General features: G+C 42.5%; 4 protein-coding genes and 1 non-coding gene across 14 annotated transcripts; 4 read left to right on the forward strand and 1 right to left on the reverse strand.

The window, feature by feature from the left end:
* The first annotated feature begins 1,962 nt into the window (after positions 1-1,962).
* On the forward strand, positions 1,963-5,386 carry LOC103999642 (uncharacterized). 3 transcript variants are annotated; one of them, XM_018818750.2, is made up of 7 exons: positions 1,967-2,287; positions 2,593-2,689; positions 2,833-2,891; positions 3,106-3,281; positions 3,370-3,436; positions 3,534-3,592; positions 5,085-5,386. In XM_018818750.2, the coding sequence occupies exons 1-6, from the start codon at positions 2,174-2,176 to the stop codon at positions 3,555-3,557; spliced, it is 537 nt and encodes a 178-aa protein (XP_018674295.2). In that variant the 5' UTR covers positions 1,967-2,173; the 3' UTR covers positions 3,558-3,592; positions 5,085-5,386. The 3 variants fall into 3 exon arrangements, with proteins under 3 accessions (XP_018674294.2, XP_018674295.2, XP_009419720.2); XM_018818749.2 differs by lacking the exon at positions 3,534-3,592 and having other exon boundaries at positions 1,963-2,287; XM_009421445.3 differs by lacking the exon at positions 2,833-2,891 and having other exon boundaries at positions 1,977-2,287.
* A 331-nt stretch (positions 5,387-5,717) lies between these two features.
* Positions 5,718-12,844, forward strand: LOC103999643 (uncharacterized). 7 transcript variants are annotated; one of them, XM_065085854.1, is made up of 8 exons: positions 5,718-5,823; positions 5,904-5,997; positions 6,123-6,163; positions 8,344-11,244; positions 11,346-11,660; positions 11,743-12,034; positions 12,264-12,371; positions 12,445-12,844. In XM_065085854.1, exons 4-8 carry the CDS (start codon positions 10,960-10,962, stop codon positions 12,576-12,578), a joined length of 1,134 nt encoding a protein of 377 aa, XP_064941926.1. In that variant the 5' UTR covers positions 5,718-5,823; positions 5,904-5,997; positions 6,123-6,163; positions 8,344-10,959; the 3' UTR covers positions 12,579-12,844. The 7 variants fall into 7 exon arrangements, with proteins under 7 accessions (XP_064941926.1, XP_064941925.1, XP_064941927.1 ...); XM_065085850.1 differs by having other exon boundaries at positions 5,735-5,813; XM_065085853.1 differs by lacking the exon at positions 6,123-6,163.
* Positions 12,845-14,161: 1,317 nt separating this feature from the next.
* Positions 14,162-20,105, forward strand: LOC103999645 (serine/threonine-protein kinase BSK5). 2 transcript variants are annotated; one of them, XM_009421449.3, is made up of 11 exons: positions 14,162-14,466; positions 14,557-14,774; positions 14,859-14,994; positions 15,473-15,606; positions 15,709-15,814; positions 16,437-16,522; positions 16,891-17,079; positions 17,798-17,962; positions 18,803-18,916; positions 19,533-19,740; positions 19,856-20,105. In XM_009421449.3, exons 1-11 carry the CDS (start codon positions 14,385-14,387, stop codon positions 20,002-20,004), a joined length of 1,587 nt encoding a protein of 528 aa, XP_009419724.2. In that variant the 5' UTR covers positions 14,162-14,384; the 3' UTR covers positions 20,005-20,105. The 2 variants fall into 2 exon arrangements, with proteins under 2 accessions (XP_009419724.2, XP_009419726.2); XM_009421451.3 differs by having other exon boundaries at positions 19,533-19,922.
* A 592-nt stretch (positions 20,106-20,697) lies between these two features.
* Positions 20,698-22,642, reverse strand: LOC135595222 (fructose-1,6-bisphosphatase, chloroplastic-like). Its single transcript, XM_065085856.1, has 4 exons — positions 21,915-22,642; positions 21,612-21,836; positions 21,033-21,539; positions 20,698-20,943 (listed from the first exon to the last, which is right to left on the reverse strand). Exons 1-4 carry the CDS (start codon positions 22,590-22,592, stop codon positions 20,872-20,874), a joined length of 1,482 nt encoding a protein of 493 aa, XP_064941928.1. The 5' UTR covers positions 22,593-22,642; the 3' UTR covers positions 20,698-20,871.
* Positions 22,643-22,725: 83 nt separating this feature from the next.
* Positions 22,726-22,886, forward strand: LOC135596295 (U1 spliceosomal RNA). The gene has a single exon (XR_010480917.1). It is a non-coding gene; the product is annotated as a U1 spliceosomal RNA (small nuclear RNA).
* The last annotated feature ends 2,090 nt before the right edge of the window (positions 22,887-24,976 follow it).

Genomic DNA, 24,976 nt, shown 5'->3' on the forward strand with positions numbered 1-24,976 from the left:
TTTTTTTCTGTTTTCTTGACGTCATATTCCAGGCGATGGCACACGAACATTATTGTTATGCGTTTCGGTGCTTTGATTCCTCGAGGCCCCACGGCTGACGCGGACGACAGCGACGCTGAACGATTCTATATTGACTTCATCGTGGGTTTCTTTCGTTTGGAGATATTATGGAAGATTGTGGTCATGTGGTTCATAATACGATCAGGTAGAGAGACATTATTTACAAAGAAAAAAAACTCTTTTCAATAATTATAAAAATATTATTATTTATATAAAAATAAAGAATAAGAAAAATATTCTCTAACTTTTATCTCCATCACGATTTCTACGTTTGCATCCTTAAAAAAAAATATTTTCACACATAAAAAATAAATAATTTATCTCTAACTCTTTCGATGGACTTCTGCTCATCGAAGAAGAGGGGACAAAAGAAATCTCTTTCCAACAATGCTAAAAAGATTATTGTTTCTATAAAAATGAAGAATAAGAAAAATATTCTCTTGCTCTTCTACTATACAACATCTTCTAATTTTGAGTATCAAATTAGGGTTACGATCCAATTCTCTTTCATTGTCTTGAATACCTCATCTTACAAAGCATAGGATCGAAATGGGAGCAAATTTACAATCGAAATGCATATTGATTTGCTTGATTACAATTGGACCTAATCCACAACTAAAATATTCATTTATGTTAACAAAGTGGATAACACTAATCCGATCTGAGAACTGATGACGAATGGAGCACAACATCCATCAACAACCACATAAATGACAAAGCTTCCTATTCCGTCGACGACGACTAGCGCAATGACGGCGTTGTGGAAGATGGAAGTACATCAACTCTTCCATCATGTCCCATATGTGTATTATTCATGCATGAGCACACCTACCATGTCCATGTCATCGAGTAGATATTATTAGAGAGAGAGAGAGAGATCCTGCGGTCACACCCCTTTTATCCATTTGCACACCACCAAGAACTTCTACTTGTCGGCCACATCCTGTCTTGGGCGCTTTGACCGAGCGCCCATTTCGCTCTTATCCACTCTTTATATTATATTATATTATATTATATTATATATATATATATGATAGCTAATTTAAATGAAACTTTTTTTTTTACTTTTAATCATTTTTTCTTTATTTTTCTTATAAACGAGTCCAGATATGAACTTGTCCTGTTACAATGTTTTTACATTGTACTATAGTGTTTTTGGTAATATTTAAAAATATACTGTAACATAGTACATAAATATTAAGTTTTTAAAAACTAATAGATGATAATTATAAAAGTATTTTTAATTATAAATTTCGCACCATTTTTCCTAAAAAAGAAAAAAAGATATTGTTGCTGATTACATTGGTATTTATAAAAAAAGTGAAAAAACATAAAAAGAGAGAAATTTTCTTAAGGATAGATTATTGGTATTTTTAAAAAATTGCAAGACAAAAATACATTTTAATGATGGATAGATTATTGAATAAAAATTCTTCCTTTTTTTTTGAACATAAACTTCTACATCTATACTTTTAGATATTTTAGTATTTAATATATTGTTATATAAGTGATAGATCTGAAGTTCAAATTCATAAGTAAGCATCTTGTACACTATTTAATATAACATTTTACAAAAAAAAATATATTAATTTTTTTGGTTATAGAAAAATATCTTTCATTTTTAGGACTGAAAAAAGTAGATTTAATCTGTAAACAGAGAGACATTATGGTATTATTAAAAAAATATGCTATGTAATATAATGAAAATTAAGAGCACTTCGGATGATTAATTAACCCTTAATTATTGTTTAAAAAAATTACAAGATAAAAATATATTTTCACGAATTTCTTTCGGATTATTTAAAATTTAAGACTTGAGATAAGTAAAAAAAAGAAGAAGAAATTGTAGATATATTTAGGAGGGGATCTCGAAAGATGTAGTAAGAGACTCTGAGAGAGAGAGAGAGAGCGAAAGAGAGAGAAGGGGGGTTTAAATGCGAGCACATGGTGTGGGATCGGGGCCGGCTGTCCTCGCTTGGAGCCCTAATCGCCCTTCACGTGTTCCTCCCCCCCGCCTTCCTCTCGCCTATTAATACCTCATCGTCTCCTGGGGGTGGTTCGCCAGAGAGAGCCCATCGAAGTGCGCAGGCAGCGGAAGAGGGAAAAGGGCGTCATGGAGGGAGGAAAGAAGCAGGACGCCGGTGCCCCCGCCAATTCGTCGTCCTCCTCCACTTCTTCTTCCTCGCCCTCCGGCTTCTTCAGCAGTGTCTTCCCTCCTCCTTCCACGGTACGTGGTGGTTGTTCTCGATGAGCGATCCCCTTGTTATTATGAGCTGTCCTTCTTCGATTCCGGCTCTTCGGTGATGGGTTTCACGACCTGTGTTGGGGTTTGTTTGTGGATCTCGAGGCTTGGGATTATGCTAGGGTTGTGGATCGAGTGCGTGCTTTTTTTGCAGCTCGTGCGTCGATCGACTCCTAATTAATCAAAATTTTTTTTTTTGTGGAAATTGAATCAATCGTTCTCTGTGATTGAATCAATCGTGCTCGTAAAGACGAACCCTAAACGAATGAGTTCGATCTACGTCGTTGCAGGTGATGGCTAAGGATTCATCGCAGAGTGACTTGTACTGGACCTTGAGCAAGCAAAGGGCGGATGGTTCGATCGGGAACGCTCAGGGCGCGGCAACAGGTCCCTTAACATAAACCAACTCGTTCCCATTGCTCATGCCGATTAGGGTTTTAATGCTTTGTGTTTAATGTTCGATTAGCCGTCTCTTGTTTGTTGTGTTGTCATTGCATAACTTCTTCTTCTTCTCCAACAAAAATCAACAGATTTAATCGACATATGTAAGCTCAGATGGATGTGGTTCCGATTAACTATGGTGTTCGAGGTAGTCATATGACGGCCATAACATTCACTTTCACCCGAGTACTCCATTATTCTCCTTTTCCATTACCGGAAAGAAAACGGACCAAACGTTTTGTGTCCACTTATGCAACTCATAGCTGACTGCATCATCTTCGAGCATGGCTGAAATCTCAATGTTAGGTTTTCCCAACTTTTTCATTCAATTTGACCTGGAAAAGCTAAATGTCCATGTGCAGATGGCAAATCACAGGGAAGTCCAACCAAAAGGCAAACAGCACGGGGCAAGGATGGTAAACCAGTTGATCCCGGTCAATCTGAAGAATCAGCCTATTTCGGTTCATCTGTGCACTATGGGGGTCGTGATTTCTATGTCACTTCTCCATCCAACCAAGTCTCTGGAGCTCCAAAAATTGTAAGCGAAACAGAAAAAAATAACAAAATTAAATTGGAAGCCACGGTGTCTAACTGTTATAGGCAAATTTACTTTCTAATGCTATCAGTATAAAGCTGATGAAGGGGATGGTTCGGGTGACACAAACATTGCCAACAGAGGTGAATGGTGGCAAGGTATGACAGAGATTTATTGGCTAATGTACCATGCATTCAAGAGAAGAGCAATTCAATAATTTTTTTCTCTGTTTATTTTCTCCTATTTCTCACTCAGGTTCCCTGTACTATTGAAGACTAATTATGTCAGTGTGCTTTCCATTATTAAGGAAGAAGGTATTTCTGAAGCCATGGGCTCTAGTTATACAAATTTCCCTTTGTTTATATAAATTTGACTAATATTCATTGGACTGTCTCGAGCTATTGATGAATAGTATCATTTTTTCTTCATTGGACAAGTGATCATATAGAATTCCAGCACATTATGGACACAACAAGTCTGTCCTAGCGACTCGTGAGGGACACTTAATTTTGAACCTACATGGTTTGCCTCTGTTTTAGGTGTAGGGCATTGAATTATGTAATGCATTAGTACTTTATTCAGGGATAGAGCATAATCGCCATTAATAACTATTCTTCCTTGTTCAAACTTCAAAATATTTTTTTGTTGGTCTTTAAAAGTAGTGCCCCTCTTTCTTTTTATTATTTACGTGTTCTTCATATATGGCAGATGTGAATCTATCAAAAAAATAAAAAATCCTCAAAGACATGATTGCTTTCTTTCTTAGGTGATATTGGTTAACTGAGCTTTGTATGTTTCTCAAATGATTGAACAAACCAGAACATCTTCTCTTAATGTGGAATCCTATAGACTTGATATGATTGAAGACTTATTAGATAAATCTTGTAATTATCTGAAAACACCGAGTGTCTTATTTGCTGTTGCTTCGTCGTTGGAAGAGTTTTGAATTTGTAACTTGCAAAAGATAGCCATAAGAACCTCTGAAGTTTCACCATCTTTTTGGAGTACATTACTTACTGTTTGACTATTCTGAAACTGCATTTTGTTGTACATTATTATAAAAACTTATTTTTTGAGTCCATTTGTATAACAATGTTTCAGAGGGTTGATGCATTTGCTGAATCTTTTGTGCAACCTTTTTGAACCATAATGACAAGCTAGCTGATAGCCTATACAAGCTTAAAAACCAAACATGGTTTTTGTCTTATGTTCCATTGATTGTGGAGGACTGAATTATACATGTGGAATGCATAATATTTTCTCGTCTCATTTAAGGGAAAAAAAAAGTGTACAGCATTTTTCTTCACTCGTGCATACCATTTACTGTACTCTGGCTTGAACCATGGATGACATGGTGATCTTATTAGCTCAATGTCAATGATGGCTTGTCTTCTGTCCTAATGTTGTTTCTGAAGCTACAAGTTCCACAACAGATGAACAAAGAAGCAACATGAGATCTGAATAGAGTACTAATTCAGATGTGATGAACTAAGAAACAAAGTGAGATATGAATTAGAGTACTACAAGTTGATAAGCCTTCATTCATCAGATTTGTAGTATTAAACAGAACCATATTAGGCGATCACATTTTCTTGATATGGCATCTCCCAGAAAGTGTGCTATTGTCATACCCCAAAAAAATTTCGTGTGCCCACCGTCTTCTTCCTGGTTGTATAAACCCTAGAATCATAACACTGAATAATAAAATGTAAAAAAAAAAACATCTAGCTCAAAAAATACATCTGATTGTATGAGATTTGTTGCTTCAGCTACTCTAATTTTCACTGTGCATTCCTTTTCTGGCAGGTTGTTGGGAGAGCTACTGCCATTCCAGTGATCGGGTCGCATCTGGTTTCTTCCTACAGGAGTCCTCTTAAGCATCAGAGGAAGTCTGGTTTTGATTTGTTTCTTGGTGTCTAGGTTGGCAGATTACAAAGATACTAGTGTCTTTATAGAAGTATATTCTATATGTGGTGTTTCTGGCCTTTCACCTCCAGCTTTTATTGTAGTGAGGTTGTAAGTTTGCTCAGAAATGTATCCTTAATACACAGGAATAACATATAAGCAGGTCTTTTGTTAAAAAGTCAATTCCTGATAGTTCGTCCTAATTTGCAAAGAGATGATGAAGAATCGGTTATTTTCAGTATCCGTGCTTATTCCGTCGGTTTATGAACCGAATATAAATAATTACTCAAGCAATGACGAGTTTGGATGTGTAGTTAATCATATGTGAAACTGAATTGATTAAAATTGATGGATATTATGTCTTAGCGATAAATACAAGGAAAATAAAGAAAAAAGAAAATTAATTCTATTATCGTATATTCTTTCAATTTTTTGATATTATTTTAGAAATAAAAAAAAGAAATTTTAATTACATTAAATAGTAACGCTATATCGGATGGATCTCCCTCTTATATAAGAACTCGGTTCATTATACGATTGTAACTGCCGTAGGAAGAGGATCGGAGGAAGAGGATCGAAAAATGGCGGTGAGGAGGGGAAGCAGAAGGAAGATCGATCATCGTCTCGAATGTTTCACTTTGTCTCTTAACTCTGATCTCCAAGTGGTTCCTTCCTCTTCTTGATCACCTGTTTTTCGATGATCACAATGCGTCTTTTTAGGTCCTCATCTGCCGTCTGCGAATCGAGTGGGACCGAGGCCGCGTTTGCGTGTTGATGGTCCTGAGGACCGCAAGGATGGAAGAGACGCACCACGGTGAGCGATGCGCCCGCTCTTTCTTTTTGTTCTTGCCAGTTCGGCCATGTCGCCGTTTCTTCTATAGAGTGTGTGACATTGCGTACGAAAATATCGATCCATGAATTGGTTGGCATCGAATTCAGGGAAGGTGGGAAGACGACGAAGTTGGTGAGTTTTGCCAAAGGTGCCTCCTCAGTACTCCGAGATTTGAACATGTTTTAGTTTTAATTAGCCCTAATGTCTGCAAAAACATTTCCATACAAGAGAGTATATAACAGATTGGTTGGACATTGAACTGGATTGATATCTTAATGTGTGTAAAACATTTCATGCTAGAGGATGTAGATCAGATTGTCTGGACATTGAACTGCATCTCTATACATTAGACTGCCACTATCTTCTTTCTTGGAGCTGTTGCTGCTTCCATCATTTCTAGTTTCGACGATTTCATGGGTTCTTACAATGTTTGAAATCACCCAAGCAAAATTTGGCAGATCATGATTTCCACAGCAGTTTGTTTGCTTGTCATACATGCTTAGATCTAGCCTACGCATCCAACTGATCTGCCAGGATGGTTTTCCTTTTTTATTTTATTGAAACGAAAAGATGATTTCCATTAATCATAGAAAGGTGATAGACCGACCAAGTGGTTCTCCCCAAGAAAGCTAACTGATGTACATTATTGTTATTAGTAGATGTAGGTATAAAACAAATATTGATAATAGAGAAGGATAAGCCCAACAGTCTAATGTTATTTAAAATAGCCTTCAACAACCAAGGTGTTATCTGCCAGGTCAGTTATGTTCCATATTAGTGTTAGATTTTAGATTTGTGAGTGTGGTTGGTAAATTACAATCTTCTACCTCCTTTTTCTTTTTTCCTAATGGGTAAATATTGATGAAAACATGAGAAGGAATTGATTGTTGAACTACAACAGAATTAAGTTTTGAAAGAAAATTAGGAGTTTAAGTCTAACTAGATATACCGTTTAAGATCCATATTCTCCAAGGAATTCATGTGGGACAGAGTGTGTTAATCAAGCTTACTGGACATGTTAGACTCTTGTGAACTCGGGCCTTTTAGCTAAAATCTATGGCCTTTTTATGTTACAAACAAGGATACGAACCTCTTTAGAAGAGTGAAGTTAGAGCAGCTTTTTGGGATAAGGATCCAAATTAGAAATCATAGTAACATTCAAACAACAAATTACATTGACTGCACCTCAGGAAAGAAGTGTGCTACAGTGGTCCTGATCATCTGGACTTTTTCGTAGCATTCTTAGCAGCTTACTGAGTGAGTTCAGCCAGAAATTTTGGTATTCTGAATCATTTCTTAATATAACTATAAATTTGCACAGATGTCTTCTCTTCAAGCTTTCTTTTATTGAGTTTACATTATATTAATCTGAATATGCATTAGACATAAATCTTCTTTAATGTTTTGAGTTATTATGCAAAATTTGCTTGAGGAATCCATGTTGAGCCAATCTTGAATAACATCTTAGAGCATGGATTGACCTCAAAATAGTTTTGGCACTAAATACTCAGTAGCTAATCAGAGTCAACTTGCAAGACTCTCAATTAATCCCACATCAGAAGTGGGCAAAGACTAAGATTGGCTTCTAAATGTATGATAAATATACTACAATAATTTTAGTTTAAGCATTTTTTTAAGTGGTTTGGACTAAATGGAGTTATAGGTCAGTTAGCTCATCAAACTCGGGTTGTGATGTTTGGTATCAGAACCGACCTAGTATTTGGGCATGGTGAGGAGGCTCGAGTACGAAAAGACTACTTGTTGATGGAGTCAAAAAACTCGTCATGGTTTGGAGCCACCATTGGGCTACGCCTCATATGCGCTATGCTAGGGTTCGATCTAATTCTAGCTGAAGCATTTTGGTCAGTGGTTTGAACCAAACAGAATTATAGGCCAGTTAGCTCATCAGACCTGGGTCATGACACACCTATTGAATATTTAGCTTGGCTCGACTGGGTCGTTGGCCTGATTAGAAAGTGAGGATGAGCACAAGGTTACTAAACAGGCTGATAAAAGTTATAGTGTAGCCAACATGTTTTGACCTCTTCATTTGAGTTCATTTGTTTTTTCTCTTTACCCCCCGGTTGTAATTCTTTGTAATTCTTTTCTCTGGAGACAAATAGGGTTTTTTATTTCATGACGTGCTTCCATTGTCTTCTAAGCTATTTAAAACGAAAAAGCTTTCTTGAGATTAGTCACTGTACAGAGTTATTTCTCATGTTGTGATGATCTCTCTGTTTAATAGATAATACTTGACATTTTCTGACAATATTATAATTGTTACCTGTAACAGCTTATTGACCCAATATTTGTTTCTTCTTGTTAAAGCCATTTGCTGTAGATTAGATGGATCAGTAAATTCTGGACATCCAGCTGAATATGGAAACGGCGGACTTTTGATTGACAGTATGATTTGGTGCTGGACTTCATAATTGCCGATGAGCATGTCCTGGTTTTTCTGTTTTCAGCATTCCTCCTATCAAAGTTGGTATCTGGATTTATGGATTATCAATAGTTTACAAGAAGACCCTTGAATTGAAAATGCTCCCAGAACTCTGAAGAATGCCTCTTTGGGCTAAACAAACTTGAATTGCACAACATTGTTGTATAATTTCTACTTTGCTGCAGTGCGTTTGATGTCACTACTCCACATGCCGAAAAGAGGCACAAATAATTTATTTAATTAAACTATGTAGCAGCAAGATTTGAATGTTAAGATTGGATCTGCATCATTTTATAACACATAACAACAATAAGAACAACAATGACAATGATAAGTCCTAATGTCCCAAATGAGAAGAATGATTCTTTGCAAGACTGGCTAGGTTTCTATTTTCACCTCCAATAGCTGCCCTCTATTTTCATTTTATTGTTTGTATATTTGCTGGTAAATGTGTAAAGCAAAGTCATATGAAAAACAAATATGGATCTTGAAAGAAGGAAAACTTGATGGGATGTCCTTCATTTCTTATTCAACTTTGTGGACAATTCTGCCAAACTGGTAAAATAATTGTTTACTGGCCTGAATTTAATCTAAAATAGAAATGAGCCCACGAAAGAAATAGTGTTGCTCCGAAGCTCATAATTTGTTTTTATTGGTTGTCATGACAGTTCATCCTTTTTTTTTAGTGAATCTGATATTTATAGGCTTATAAGAGAAGGACAAGTATTGCCTCGCGAGGTAAGTCCTGTTTTTATTTTTTGTTCTTACCAGTTGCTAATTCCTTATTCAATCAGTTACAGAAATTGTAGTTGATGCTACCCATGAATCGTAGTTGATTGGGAATGCTCATGTTGAATCTAAATAATCCTAAGCTAGGAAACATGTGCCTGGAGCAGAACTTTAATCTGTAGGTTTTATGGCAATCAGGAGCATCAGTCTTGCTGCTGAACTTTGCCTAGTTGCTAACACTATTCTTTTCTTTCATCAGGAAATTTCTGGATTGCAAATTTTCTTCAACCGAATTTATTTTCTTGCACAGGAATATTCTGGACTGCAAATTTTCTACAGCCTGTGCTTACTGGTCAGACTTTTTTGATTGGAATTAACTGGCCATCTTTATTCAAGTCACAGGTTAGATGTCTTAGCTAATAAAAGCTTCATGTTCCAAGTTCTAAAGAATCTCTCTAGCATTTCTTTGTCCGTTCACTGTCCAGCTTGCATCTCACTTTTACACGTTATAACCACTTCCTGCGATGATTTCGGTCATGTAGGAAGTTTATGTTCTCTTTCAATCAACAATGTGCAGTCACCTGATGTGTTGTCTCAGAAGTTGTACAACAAATATCATGGAGGTTTTGCATCTTAGTTTTAAACGGTAAGATAACCGAGAGCAGTAAATGTTTTTTCCCTTTTGTTGATCTTCAAAAATTGGGTAAGGATAAATATTCAGGAGTTATACAACAAATATCATAGAGGTTTTGCATCTTAGTTTTAAACGGTAAGATGGCTGATATCAGTAAATGTTTTTTCCCTGTTGTTGATCTTAAAAAATTGGGTAAGGATAAATAGTCAGGAGTTTGCTATCAACAATTGAGTTCTTTGCTTAGCTAACAACCTTCACCTACTCCACTAGAGGGTCCTTAGCTTATCTTTTGGTTTTAGGTTGACATACAGGAATCGATCGGTTGTTTTGGTGAGCAACTCTTTGGGAGGTTTTTGTTTGATGTTGACTTGACATGATCGAATCATTTGCAGGACGATTCCTTTGTCGGATTGGGAATCTGAGGGAGCTATAGAAAGCCCTACCGGACAATCATTATTGGTGTCCAGGAGAAAAATCTAGCATTTGATTTTTACCATTCAGATGCAGTTATACACGTCATAAAATCTAAACAAATCAGCTTCATTACCAACTTCTGGACAACTGTAAATCCCATTGATGCATGTCGGTGTCTTAGACTTTGAATTGTGCTATCCTAATAAAGGCTTAGGATGAATCATTCTAATATGGTAAGAGGTTTCCAACTGATCGATTGAATAAAAGATTTAAGACGTCCGGAATTATTAAGACGAGATACGTATTATCAATCTTATACTCATAGAACCAGCCGACTCCAACCGGATCGGACTGTTCGGTGAGAGACCATTTAGGGTTTCTGATCACAATGTCCCTCTTCCCCCTCCCCCATAAAAGAGGGAGAAGGAGCGAGAGCTGCGGACCCATCGACCCACCACCCTTTATTGCCCACCGTCCCTGGACATTCTTCCTCTGAGACTCGGTTCAAAAAAATCTCACGGGGAGACGAAACCTAAACCTAAACCCCCATTTCTCCTCCCTACTTTGTCTCGTTGCTGTTCCTTCCGTCATCCGCAAAACCCACCCCATCTCCCCTCCCCTGCTATTTTTAGCCCTTCCGACGACGCCAGCAACAAGAAGCGCTCGGTCGAGTCGCTTTTCTGACTATTAGTCGCGGTCGCTGTCGTTGTGGTCGTTGTCCTCGATGGCGAAATCGTACGGAGATGGAGACATTTGGCTGCCTCCGGAGTTCCTCTGCGCCGACTTCTTCCGCGAGGGCGGAGAGAGGTGTGAGGCGGGCTTCGCTGGGGCTTGCATCCCATGCGAGTTCGGGCTTGGCTCGAACCCGGAGTCACCTGTGGAGTCGGCGACCACCGGAACGGAGAGCGACGAGGAGGTCTATATGAAAGCCATCACCCAGCAGATGGCTCGCTTCTTCCTCCGGAACGACGACAAGGACGCCTCCGTCACGGCTCCGAGCCGCGCAAAGGTAAAGAATATGTGGCTGGTCGTTAGCGACGAATCAGCCACTGGGGCTTTCCGCCTCGAATGTGCTGACATTGGGGTGGTGGGGTTTTCTTGACGGCTCAGGCTATGGCGCGATCGCCACAGTCCGCGCCGTGCACGCGGTCTTCCTCGAACAAGGGAGGCAGCGTCAACGGCCCCACGTTGGTCTCGTCGCCTCCTCTGGAGCAGCGAAGCGAGGAGACCTGCGACCTTCTCGACGAGGCCCCGGGGCAGATGATGCGGCTGAGGCGTTTTGGCGATCTTGCCCTCTGCGACCGTCGGATCCTTGGCCCGCTCATGAAGCAGTCTCCGGCGATGTCCACGGCTTGCAAAAGCGCCAATGCCGGGTACTATGACCTCGGTCCTGTTCTCACCCATCGTCAACTACAAGCAGCTCATGTTAGTCTCAGTCTCTTCTTCCGTTGGTCTTCTCATGTGATTTTTGCTCCTATGATCTCTGACCTCTGTTGTTGTCCGCCAGTTTCATCACCTGAAGCGGCAGCAAGCAGCGAAGCAACGACTGTCGGCGGCGTGGGGAAGGCAGTGCAAAGCCAGAGATAGCAGCGTGGGGTACGCCGAAAGCCGGTGCGGTCGGCCTCCGGATCCGTCCGCCACCGCGTGTCCTCCGCTTCGAAAGCCGCAGCATCCGCCGCCGGGATCCGGGATGCGCGCCGTGTTCCTCAACAGCTCTGGCTCCCGGAAGGAGTCCGCCGGCACCGGCGTGTTCCTGCCCGGGACCGCCAGCAACAAGCTGGCGCCGCGGAAAAAGACCGGTAAATGCGCCTCACGACAAGAATCTCCTCTCGGATTCTCTTGTCGTCGTGCCTCTGTATTCCTCTTCTGTCGTATCTAGCAAGCAGTCAACATGTTGGTCACTAGGTCCGCTAATATTTTGTCGGCGGTCGGCGTTCATTTCTTTCCCAACTTGAGGATTCGACATTGTCCTCACTCGCGTCGCTCTTGTCGACCGTGTGCTCTTCCCAACTCATGGTTCCTCCACAGGTTGTTCGACCGTGCTGGTTCCTGATCGAGTGGTTCGGGTGCTGAACCTGAGGTTGGAAGACTTCGCAGCGCAGCCACGCTTCCCCGGCGGCTTCGTTCTCACTCACGGTAACTGCTTTCTCTGTGCGATCGTATCAGCTTGCCAAAAGTGTTTGCCTTGCTGAAGTGTTGTCTTCGACAGAAGCTCTTCTCGGGCGAAGCAGCGCTGCGCTATCACATCAGAAAAAGAACCGCCACTTGAATTGCCAGCCGCCGACCGCTGTGGCAGAAGCAGCCGCCGACGAGATTAGACTCCCTCGTGACTGGAGCTACTGACATCAGTGTAGTGCTTACTGTAGTATTTAGGATTGGGCGTAGGACAGCAGTAGTAATAAGAAACTTATGATGGAATCCCTAAGGCACAACAGTACGGCAGAGCTAAAGCTAGGGTACGAAGAATAAGTTGCAGTCGTGATGTTTTCTTGGATTGTTTTTGTATGTAATTTGGTCTTTTTATCTACCTTAAAACAAACACTTGTGTGGCTAAGAAATAAGTAGGAATTCTTTGTGCTACTTCATTTATAGACGGTTAGTGTCTTTTGTGTTCCAGATGGGAAGCATCGCAAGCGAGTTGGGCTTTCGATACGGTGTTATGATTTGATTTTGCTGAGATAATTATTTATTTAATTATTTAATTAAATTATTAAATTAAAATATTTAATTTAATGTAATTAATAATAATAAATTTATTATTATTATTATTATTATTATTTTTATTTGGACAGTTGGCTCTACTCCCTTTACGGTTCCTACATGTTGGGTGATCGCAGCTGCCGATCCCCGCTCTCTCTCGTCCTCACCCGACCTCATGTCCAAGGTTCGGTGAGCTACCATTCAGTTTTGGTCATCACCACCGAAGCTCCACGAGGCGGGGAGAGGAGACTTGGCTTGGCAACATCCACCGCCTCTAGCATACGATCGAGCAGTTCTCTTTCTGGAGCTTTTGATGGCAAAGCATGTCGTCCGGCATCACGGTGTCGACGTCCGCGTGCCGTCCATTTCCGTTGCTCTTTCTCTCTTCGTGCACCTGGGTCAGATGTCTTGGAATACTCTGCCATGAAGTTTTCCTGGGTCAAGCCGCAGTTGTCTCCTTTCTCTCTCCTGCACCACACTAAAGCAAGAAGATAGGCTCCTCCGTCACTCTCGCACCGTAAACCAGGTGGACACAATGGTCCCTCTTTAATGGCCTTTAGGAGAGAAAGGTTGCCCCATTTCCAGGCTGTGAGGTGGCAGAGAGCTATAATATATCCACTAGTGGACTGGATGATGATGATCATCACTGTTTCTTGCCTCCCGTTAATGTCTTCTCCCTAATCGTAGCTTCGCCAATCATCACAAAAAGGTTGGTGGAGCGAAGGCCACAGCAAAAGCATGGACGCATTAAGACCCTGACATCGATCGGCATTTCCTCCACTGGGCAGCCACACGAGACTGGCCGCATGCGCATCGAATGATACGTATAATACATATGGAACCACAGGATGTTTCCTGTGACTGTCCATTATGGAGCTCACGAGGAATTTGAATCCGCACACTGTTAGAAATGGCTTATCGTCTTCCTCGCAGCCTCTCTCTCTCTCTCTCTTTATATTTATATATATATATATATATATTTATATTTATATATAGTTTGTATTAGCCGATTTGGGTCAGTGATGCAGTCCGCACACTGCAGCGGGATGCAATCGACGGCCTCGAGACATGGGAGGCAGCGGAAGGGCGGACGCGAAGGCAGGGATCGCGTGCAAAGCGTATATTTAAACAGGGAGCGGTCAGGTCAGCGCTGGGAAGGGCGGCTTTGTCTCAGAGGATACTTTGGAGAGAGAGATAGAGAGAGAGAGAGAGAGAGAGGAACACGGTGGCCAAAAGTCACCACTGCTGTCTAAAATATACGCACACTATCTTGGCACAGTGGCTTGGATCTGAACAAGTATGCCAGCGAACGCGTCCTGAGATCCACTTCCATCACTGCCACCACCGTCTCTCCTATTCTACTATTCCCTCTCTGCTTCCTCCTCTCATTCGGAGTACAAGGAACGGCAGGAGGTGGGAGGTGTAGCTGTTTGAGAGATTGGCTCGAGTATGGGAGCTCGATGCTCCAGATTGTCCCTTTGTTGGTGGCCGTCCCATTTCAAGTCCTCTGTGCTCGAACCCGATGAGCTCGGTATTGTGTTTTTGTGTTACTACTGGTGTTGTTGTTTGTTGTTCGGTGTGCTCGTGTGATGGTTTTCGGGTCGGTGTTGAGGGCGTGCAGAGAACGGGGGAGACGACAGCGACGGCGGCGGCTTCACGGAGTACAGCTTGGATGAGCTGCGGGCCGCCACGGACGGATTCGCCCCCGACTACATCGTCTCCGAGCACGGGCAGAAGGCCCCCAATGTGGTCTACCAGGGCCGCCTCCTCCCCGGCGACCGCGACGTCGCCATCAAGCGCTTCAACAAGTTCGCCTGGCCCGACGCCCGACAATTCCTCGTCCGTCCCGGCCGCCCCTTGTCTTGATTTCTCTTCCTCCTCTTGCTGATGATCTCTGATCTGGAACTGGTCGTGGTGTCGCAGGAGGAGGCGAGGGCGGTGGGGCAGCTCCGGAGCGACCGGCTGGCCAATCTCATCGGGTGCTGCTGCGAGGGCGACGAGAGGCTGCTGGTGGCCGAGTTCATGCCCCACGAGACCCTGGCCAAGCACCTGTTCCACTGTATGTAAATAAGCAGCACTGAGACCTCCCTTTGGTTAATTTATGATGTCATTCAGGGAAAAATGAATCTGATTTCACTGACATTGATGTTTCTTTCTTCAATCATCATTCCTCTCATTACTTCTATGAATGCCATTTTCTTGATCACAAGAAGCCCTCTTGTTTCCCCCTTTCCAAAGTCTGATATCCGTTTTTTCTAATCATCAACTACGTTATAGGATTATGTGATGGTCTGATCCAATTCCATATAATTCTAGCAGTCTTATTTTGGATGACTAGTAGATGTTGTTCCTGAATTTTGCATGACAAAGCATCTACTTTGTGGATACGTAGACAAACTACTTGTGCTATTTCTAGCATTTTAATTAAGCCATCATTCAGCGCCACTCTTAGCATTTTCTCTCTCATAACCATCAATTCAGGGCTTAATTTCCATCATTCATGGCCAAGTCCCTTAATTAAAAGTCCATATTGACAGGGGATACACAACCTTTGAGTTGGTCGATGAGGATAAGAGTGGCGCTGTATCTTGCCCAGGCATTAGAATATTGCAGCAGCAGAGGGCGTGCACTGTATCATGATCTCAATGCTTACAGAGTTCTCTTTGATGAGGTGATATTATTACCATCTCCAATGTTTCTTTCCGCCACCTTCTTTAGGTTCTTCCACTGTATTCACTTGTTGTTTAACTCACTGAAGATTGGCGTTTGACAGGATGGTAATCCCAGGTTGTCCTGTTTTGGTCTCATGAAGAATAGTAGAGATGGGAAGAGCTACAGTACAAACTTGGCCTTCACACCACCAGAGTACCTCAGGACAGGTATAAAATTCTTAAAAGAAGTGATTGATTTATATGATTCCGGTTCTTGAAAATGTTTTTGACTTTAGAATAATCAGTGCTTATACTGAACATTCCTGTTTTAGCATCTTGATAACTTGGAGTTGTTTGATTCTGGTTGTTATTTATGTTGTGATTGCATAGTTCCTTGAGGCATCTATAATGCTGATAGATCTTGCATATTTGACTAAGATGAACTTGAAAAGAATCACCACAACATATCAACAACTAATTGCATATACAAGCTTGCTGTCTGTACCAGCCATGCAGTTTGTTCAATGCTTGTACAATGTCAGCATTGGGGCATGATGCATCAAGCCCGTACCTGAATATTAGTTTTGGGTTGTGTGATAGCACGACCATGGATGGTCTGTGACGTCCAGTTAAAGACTTAAACGTAATTTTTTGTTTAAGAATAGATGCAGATCATTGTACTTAGTTTCTCAGTGCACCTTGGATTTTTAATGAAAATGCTAGAGTCTAGGCGTATCTAATTTCACCTTTTCCTCCTTTTAGCTATTGAACATGATAGGCCATGCAATAGGCATTAAAAAGAAGGATTTTATTTTCTTAAGTTACTACTATTCTTGGAATTCTTTGGCAGGGAGAGTGACACCAGAAAGTGTAGTGTACAGCTTTGGGACACTTCTGCTCGACCTTCTTAGTGGAAAGCATATTCCTCCAAGCCATGTAGGTTCTTTCCATCTTATGCTTCTCAGTAATTTAGACCAGATACAATGACCATATTATTCTTATACGCTTTACCGACTGAACCTTTGAAGCTTCAAAAACTTGGTCAATTTACTCTTCGAAGAAAAGGTCTTTATTTTATCATGATTTTAGTTCTTTTTTATTTTATCGGATTTAACTCCCTGGAAACTCTTGTTGGTCACATGTTGATGACTTTAGTATAGTTTGTGGCTTCTTCAAGCGGCAATGGAGGATTCATTGTGTTTCCTTGGTTCATAACTTGCTTTCTCCTGTACAATACTGTGATGATGCAACTGCACTTCTGCTATCCCTTCTTTTAATTGTTAACTTTGAAATTGTTATTCCAGGCACTTGACCTGATTCGTGGCAAGAATTTTCGGACACTGATGGACTCTTGTTTAGAGGGGCATTTCTCAAATTCTGATGGAACTGAGTTGGTTCGATTAGCTTCTCGTTGTTTGCAATACGAACCTCGTGAGAGGCCAAATGTTAAGTCACTGGTGACTTATCTGGAATCTCTTGAAAAGGATGCAGAGGCAAGGCATCTAAGACACACATTATTTCATGAACTAAGGTCATTCTGTTGTTGCATAGGCTGATTGTGAAAAAGGCAATTTTTTAAATGGACTGGGAAAGGTCAATGCATATAGGATACCATCTTATATGGAGGCATGCACTTGTTCGTTTAATATTTTAGAAGAACCTTGGTGCTTCCTTTTTCAAAATCTGTCCAAATAATCTTTCAATATTAGATCATGTTATTAATGATCCTAAATTTGTGCTTAATGTGCCTTTTATTGTTTAAAAAATTATCATATGCAACTTCCAACAAAATTATCATTTTTGACATTGATAACAAAAGTCTGCTTTGGCACCAGAAATATGAACTATCACTTGCGTAAACTGTACTAAATTATTATCAAATATGGGTAGAAGTAAATTCTATTTCCTGCATTGCTGCTGCACTCAGGCACAAAATGTTCAGCCCAAATTCCTGATGAGTGGCGCTTATGTGGTGTCCAAGTTGAACCTGTCTCATGCATGTAGACTTTGCACAACAAAAAATTCATATAATTTATTGTCTAATATGATCCATCAAGTGCCACTTCCGATACATAGGCATCATGTGGTATGCCACATGGTCCATATATCAGGGTTCAGTTTGACACTACCTCTGTATGCATATCATTTTAGTAGTTTATTTATTTTACTTCCAAAATTCCTGGCCTAAATATAAGAAACTCAATATCACAGGTGCCATCATATACACTGATGGGCATTCTGAGTGGTCCCGTGACTTCCAAGCAAACGCTTAAATTATCACCATTTGGCGAAGCTTGTGCAAGGTTGGACTTAATAGCTATATATGAGATACTGGAGAAAGTTGGATACAAGGATGATGAGGGAATAGCCAACGATGTAAGCAAACAGTTCTTGTTCGCCTTTCTCTTTTATTAAGGATCCTTTTGCTGCTGATGGAGAACATGCTAATCATTTTGGAGCTCAAATATGTATCATGCTGCTACCTTTCTCATCTCTTCAACTTGCATCTAATAAATCTTAATGATGAGTTGTCTATGTTATCATCATTGTAGATACAGTTGAGATAAAATATTATGTCCATGCATGTAAATGTCTGCTTGCTTTTTAAGTTAGGGTAAGAAAGTTTAGAATTGCTCAACTAATGCACATTGCAAAGTATAAGTTTTTATTCCTTTTATTGAAATTCATTAGAAGTCATATTATATATGAACTTTAACTAATTGAAATTCTATAAACTGGTTATGATGTTCCTGTCATAAACTTATCTTACTTATGCCACTTTTTGGATCAATATGCTGCTCTAGAAACAACTTGCTAATGATGATATCTTTGCAGATATAATCTTTTGTAATTGAAACTGGGAAACTTTTTGAGACAAAGATTGATTAGCAATTGATTACTTGATCTCATCTCTCAACAAAGTTGGTGTTTACTAAAGTTCTCAAATTATATTACTGAAAGTCTAAAAGGTTTTTACTAGCCAATCAAAACTTTTGCACCTTTTGTATGAGAAGTGTACTTTTTGGTGTTGCACATTTGTTGCTTGCAGATCTCTTTGAAGTTGGACTTGTGTATTGGTGCTAGTTATCATTTGGTATACATGCAATGTGTGATTGGCCTTTCGTATGATGTGTCTTTTTGCATTTGAACTTCTCAGTTGCCACTTATTTTCTGTTAATCTTTTCTGATACATGGGCTTACTTTTTTCTTTTGCAGTTGTCTTTCCAAGTCTGGACCAGCCAAATTCAGGAAACTCTGAACACTAAGAAGCATGGGGACAATGCTTTTCGAGCTAAAGATTTTGGAACTGCAATTGATTGCTACACCCAGGTCCTAGTTATTGAGCCAAGATGTGAATGCTAGTTAATTTTTTTTTTCTTTTGTTAATTGGCTTTGTTTAAGTGAACAATTATTATGTTGTCAGCAAGACTGGTTAAAAAAATATTGATCATGATTTTATGGTAAAAATGACTACTAGATCAACAAATACTGTTATGGCTCATTGATAAAATATGATTCCTTCCTGGTCATTATACTCCAATATCCGATACATATCTGTGCTTGTTATAATGGTTTTGTCAGTAAACTATTCAACTTTGTAGATCTACTTGAAGGTTTGGAGCCGGTAGGAGTTTCAGTTAAAGAGCCGACTAGCAATAATGAGAATAGGTTTAAATTGATAGTAAGTGTATGATGTTGAAGGTTCAGTTCATATCTGGGGAATGAAGAGCAGTCAAACTCTGATAGGATATAATCAAATGATGGTACAGGGTGGTGTTTTCCCAAGTATCTATGTCTTGATGTCTTTCTCCTCTCGAATTTTCCATGAATGATTAATATTTTATGCTATTTTGGTAGGAAATTTTTGTGATTTTTTATATATATTTTTTCATTTTGATAATACGGACTTTTGCTGAAAATGCTCTATTGTTTTGTGGTCTTGCAGTTTATGGACGGTGGGTCAATGATTTCTCCAACTGTCTTGGCACGACGTTGTGTATCATACCTCATGAATAATATGCTGCAAGAAGCTCTTGGAGATGCTATGCAGGCACAGGTAGTCTCACCAGAGTGGCCTACTGCTTACTACCTTCAAGCCGTCGCCCTTCTCAGTCTTGGAATGGATAGTGATGCCGAAGAAATGATTAAAAATGGTACTAAGCTAGAATCCAAGAGGAAAAGCAGAAACTAATATACATAAATTTCATATGATTTCTTTTTATCGTATTCTGTACCTATTTCCCTTTTTTTTATTTTTTTTACAATCAGGTTTGCTTTTCTACCTTTCTCTCGTTAACGATAGTCTTCAAGGGTGGAAGGAGTTTGATTCCTTTGTAGTATGTCATGTCTGCAAGAACCAAGTTATATTTGACAAAAGGTGTTGGAAGGGCAATACAAAGGAAACAACTTCCATTTGACCACAAGGAAAAAAAGAAGCACAGACTGTAACAAAAGTTCATATCTCAGATTTGTAACTCTGAATCACAAGTATAAATTCTGCCAAAAGTGTGTTTCTTCACTAGATTTGCATGTTGTATTACTCTTGAAATGATGTCAGTTCTAAGTCAGTACCTGAGATATTGCAACTTGAAACTGCAGGTGCTGCACTTCATTCACAATCTGGTGTTTTCTTGTGGTTATCTTGCAGCCCATGATACACATATCCATATTGCTTCTTTTTACCTCCTGCAAATGCTAGCAGTTGGCATAGAGATATAGTAGCTATCATAATACAGTTTTGGTTCCTTGCACCATCAAATCAACATTAATCTGTCTGCAGCATTCTTCATCAATCGATTTCATCTTCTTTTTTGGTTTCGTTGCTGCTCTGAATCGATCATTTCAAATCAGCTCCAGCAACATCGGCCGCCACCAATCGTCTCTCGCGAGTGCAATCTAAGTTCTGCAGTAGTCACCTCAACATCGTGCTGCTCGGGTGGACCTCTCTCTTTGCTTTTCTGTGGAAGGAGATGGATTCTTTGTTTCTGTCCTTGTCAGATGCTGCCCGGATTAGCTAGCCAATCCTTCTTGGATTCGAATCCTATGTAGGAGGAGTGCTTGAGCCAGATTTAGAGATACAAGACCAAATTGTAATTAGAGATTCGAGGACAAAAACAAGAAATTGAAGCTGTATATCCATCCAACAATTTGTGCTTCACAGTGCAACTTCCAACAATGGTAGGTGTTACAGGTTCTCCTTTCTCAGAACAAAGTCCTTCGGACCAACAACAACAACAACAACAACAACAACAATGGCGGATGATTCTTGTTTGAGTTCGCAGTCATCACGCCAAGAACTTCTCCAACTTCTCCACTTCTTCGACGCTCCCAATGAACAGAGGAACTCTTTGATGGATCTGCCACATGATAGCATAGAGCATCAGCAGAGCATGATGATGATGATGATGATGATGATGATGGACGTGCAGCATTCGTGTGTACTTACTTCTTGAGGTTCGATGTCGAGGATCCTCTGGTAGCCATCGGAACCCTTGCCGCCGGCCTGCTCGACGATGAAGCTCATGGGTGCGCACTCGTACAGCAGCCGTAGCTTCCCGTTCTTGCTCTTCTTGTCCCGGGGGTACCCGTATATGCCCCCGTAGAGCAGCGTGCGGTGGAAGTCGCCCACCAAGCTCCCGATGTAGCGCGCGGAGTAGGGCTTCCCGTTGGGCCCGGGATCCTTGAGGGAGTCCATGTACGCCCGCAACTTGTCGTCCCACAGCAGGTAGTTGCCCTCGTTGAAGGCGTAGATCTTCCCCGCCGGCGGGATCTTCACGTCCTCCTGCGTCAGCACGAACTCCCCGTACATGGGGTCGAGCGTGAACACGTACACGCCCTTGCCCACCGTCAGCACGAAGATGACGGAGCTGGAGTACATGCAGTAGCCGGCGGCCAGAAGGTTGTTCCCCGGCTGGCACACGTTCACCACGCACTTCTGCTCCACTTGGCCCAGCTGCCATTGCCAAGTCCAAGGGTTAGAACGGTGTCGAGTGAGATGAGCTGGGGAATCAATCGGTGGTCATACTGTCTCGTCGTCGCCGATGTCGGCGAGGCACTCGTCGTTGGGGCTGTAGATTCCGAAGATGGAACCGGTAGAGACGGCGGCGTCGATGTTGGACGACCCGTCGAGCGGGTCGAAGACGACGATGTAGTTGCCGGAGTAGCTCTCTTCCACGGCCACGGGTACGTCTTCTTCCTCTGACGCTATGATGCCCGTTCGGCCACTCGACCTCAGGCAATTGGAGAACACCTGTTACATGCATGGTCCGTAAGTGGTCTCACCGTCGGAGCAAAGAAGCCACGGTTGAATAGGTGATGATGGACTGACCTCGTTGGAGACGACGTCGAGCTTCTTCTGGTCCTCGCCCTGGACATTGACGGCGCCCTGGACTCCGGTCAGGTTGGAGATGCCGGCTCGCTGCACCAGGGAGGCGATCTGCTTGCAGGCCATGGAGATGCTGGAGAGCACAATGGTAAGCTCGGCGTCGATGCCCCCAGCTTGCTCTTGCTTCAGCAACCAGGTGGTCAGCGTTTGGAGCTCGAAGCTACTCTTCCTCTTGGTCTCGACCTCGGAAGCCGCGGTGCCGACGGCGGCGCACGAAGCGCTCGACCTATTGCCGCCGTCGCCCGCGGCTCTTTTGGCTGCGAAAAGGACACTGCGGTGGCGGCCAGGTAAGCTTACATTGCTGAAGGGTGAGAGGCGGGGAAAGGAACGGGTGGTTGAAGAACTGGAGAGGATAAGCTTAGAGGCGGCCGGGATTAATGTGGCCGACGCCATGTCAGTGGCTCTCCGGTGTTCCTCCCTGCTGCTTTGCTTCTTCCTCTTCTTCTTCTTCTTCGGATTGGTTGGCCATTGATAGGGTTTGCGTGACCGCAGAAGTGTGGATAGGATAGTTGCAGGATGTGAGGACGGTAATGCTCGGATCGTCAGCCCGTCCTTTGTGGCTCTCAACTCTCCGTCCCAGAGATTTGGACTGTATCGAGAAATGACAACTATGCATTCCATCACAAAAGAAAAAAAAGCCGTAATAACTCACTGCCCCTACGTAAACAGGGAGGATTAGTCCCACATCGATTGGAACACGAAGAGGAGAGAGGTGAGCGGTGCTTAAAAGAGAGTCTTCGCCCACTTTTTTTCCATACTTACCTGGACGGGGTTGATGGGCGATCAAGAAGGCTCATAGTCTGGGCCCGCGACCTCCATTGCACGTGGGAGGGGCGCTGGTCTACCATCTCCCCAAGCGGGAGAGTGGACGTCGAAATTTGTGGCAGCGGGGGTACGCGTTCGCGCGGCCCCCACCCAAAAAAATTTCAAATTTTAAGCTTAATATTATATATAATAACGTCAAAGCGGAAAAGCATAAAACCAGTCTAACAGCACGGTTTTACGGCACTCTTTTTCACCCCGACTTCTCTTCTTGACGCTTAACAAGGATCACTGATCCCACGTTTCTTTCCATAGCTACCGGTAAATGAATTGACGAGGCTTTCGTCCCGCATCGAGTAGATTCGGGGAGAGGGAAGGCTCGGTACGCATTCGCGCGGCCCCCACCCAAAGAAATTTCAAATTTTATGTTGCTTGTAAATTGTTTTAAGCTTAATGGTAATGTTACATAATATCTTCAAAGCGGAAAAGCTTAAAACGAGTCTCACAGCACGGTTTTCCGGCGAATCTCTCCACGGATTCTCACATTAGTTCTACCCTGAAGTTTGATGCTGTTGTTCCGGTTTCATACACCATTGTAACTATCATCCCCGACTTCTCTTTTTGATGCTTAATAAGTGATAAGATTTATTTTGGACTCCAGCCATGTCATCACTCGCGCCTCTGCCACTTCGGCACGAGGGGGGTTCCCCACGCGTCGAGTCAGAAGTCATGCTCCTCGGTACGTCTCGTCCCGGAAGGCTTGGGACGGCGCTGCCTGGCATCGTTCCGCGCATTCCGAGATGGCAACCGCACAAAAGTATCACCTCGCTCCTCGGGGATCGGTCATCGCACCAAACTTGCGTACGGTCGAACCTTGCATAGTAGTATAAAAGCCCCTGACCGACATCTGACCAGGAGAAGAATAAAGAAAAGGAAAAAGGAGAATCAACCACTAACTTAGTCATCGAGGGATCAAAATCGGGAACTCCCCAACGAGGGCCTTCTATGCAGGAGCGCTATCGCCCCCGGAAGTGCGACTACCCTGACCGAGAGACGCCTTCCCCGAAGACGACGCTAGTGCCCCGACCGTGAAGCGCTTTTCCTCAGACGACGTCGGCATCCCGACTTGCGGATGAAGCCACCCTCGGCGCCTCGCCCAACTGATCGAGAACTCTCGACATCGACTGTGGACCAAGCCGTGCTGACTCATCGGCCACGACGCATTAGTTCACCAATATTTTTCACGCTAGAAGGAGGGTCGATGTCGCAGGAGCACTTCGCAAGAGTTCCCCCCCAAGGGAGAGCTACCACATGATTGCCCCCATTTCGGACTCGGCGATCAGCCCCTCCCTATCCTTAGGGACGGGGGGATTCCGACTCTGATGTCGGATCGCTACTGGCGTCTGTTTAACGATCCAGGGCTCTCTCCCCTCAGATATGCTGCAGGACCCTCGATTGTTTCGCCCGAGGCATTCCTTGTCCTAGCCAAGTAGGTACAAACCTTGGCATGAATGATGCAAACAATTGTGTTGCTCATCCCGCAGATTATGCAGCTAGCAGCTCCCTCGACCGACCCGACATAACAAAGGCCGAATAGGGAACAAGTCGAGATAGGAGAATCCTAAGAGCAGACAGTAAACCTAAGAAGCCTCCCCGAGCAGAGCGTGCCCACACCTTTCCGAGTCGCTCCACGCCCCCCGATCCCGATACCTTATCATCGGACTCGGCGGATGGCTCATTCAGGGTCCAGCTGTCCATGGTTAACTGACGCCTAGACGAGTTCTAGCACAAGTTCCAGAAGTCGCGCAGCAAGTCGGGCGAAGGCAACTCGGGTGGATCCCCATTTGCTTAGGAAATCCAGGACAAACCTGTGCCACTCAACTTCAGACTCCCAGCATTGGAAACATATGACGGCGGCTCCAAACCTATGGAACATGTCATCGTGTTTCGAGCACAAATGGTCCTTTACGACACCTCCAATGCCCTGATGTGTCGGGCATTCCCAACCACCTTCAGAGGGTCGGCACGAGCATGGTTCAGCCGATTATGGTCGTCCTTGATCTTTTCCTTTGATCAGCTCGCAAGAGAGTTCGAGCAAAACTTCATGGCTAGCGTACGACCCCGGCCTTCCATGGCCACGCTACTCATGTTATCCCAACGCGAAGACGAATCACTTTCACAATTTATGGTGTGCTTTGTTGTCGAAATCCGGGGGTTCCCGGACGCCCGTCCCTCTTTGATCA

Source organism: Musa acuminata, chromosome BXJ1-10, assembly GCF_036884655.1.
Source record: "Musa acuminata AAA Group cultivar baxijiao chromosome BXJ1-10, Cavendish_Baxijiao_AAA, whole genome shotgun sequence".
Lineage (NCBI taxonomy): Eukaryota > Viridiplantae > Streptophyta > Magnoliopsida > Zingiberales > Musaceae > Musa > Musa acuminata.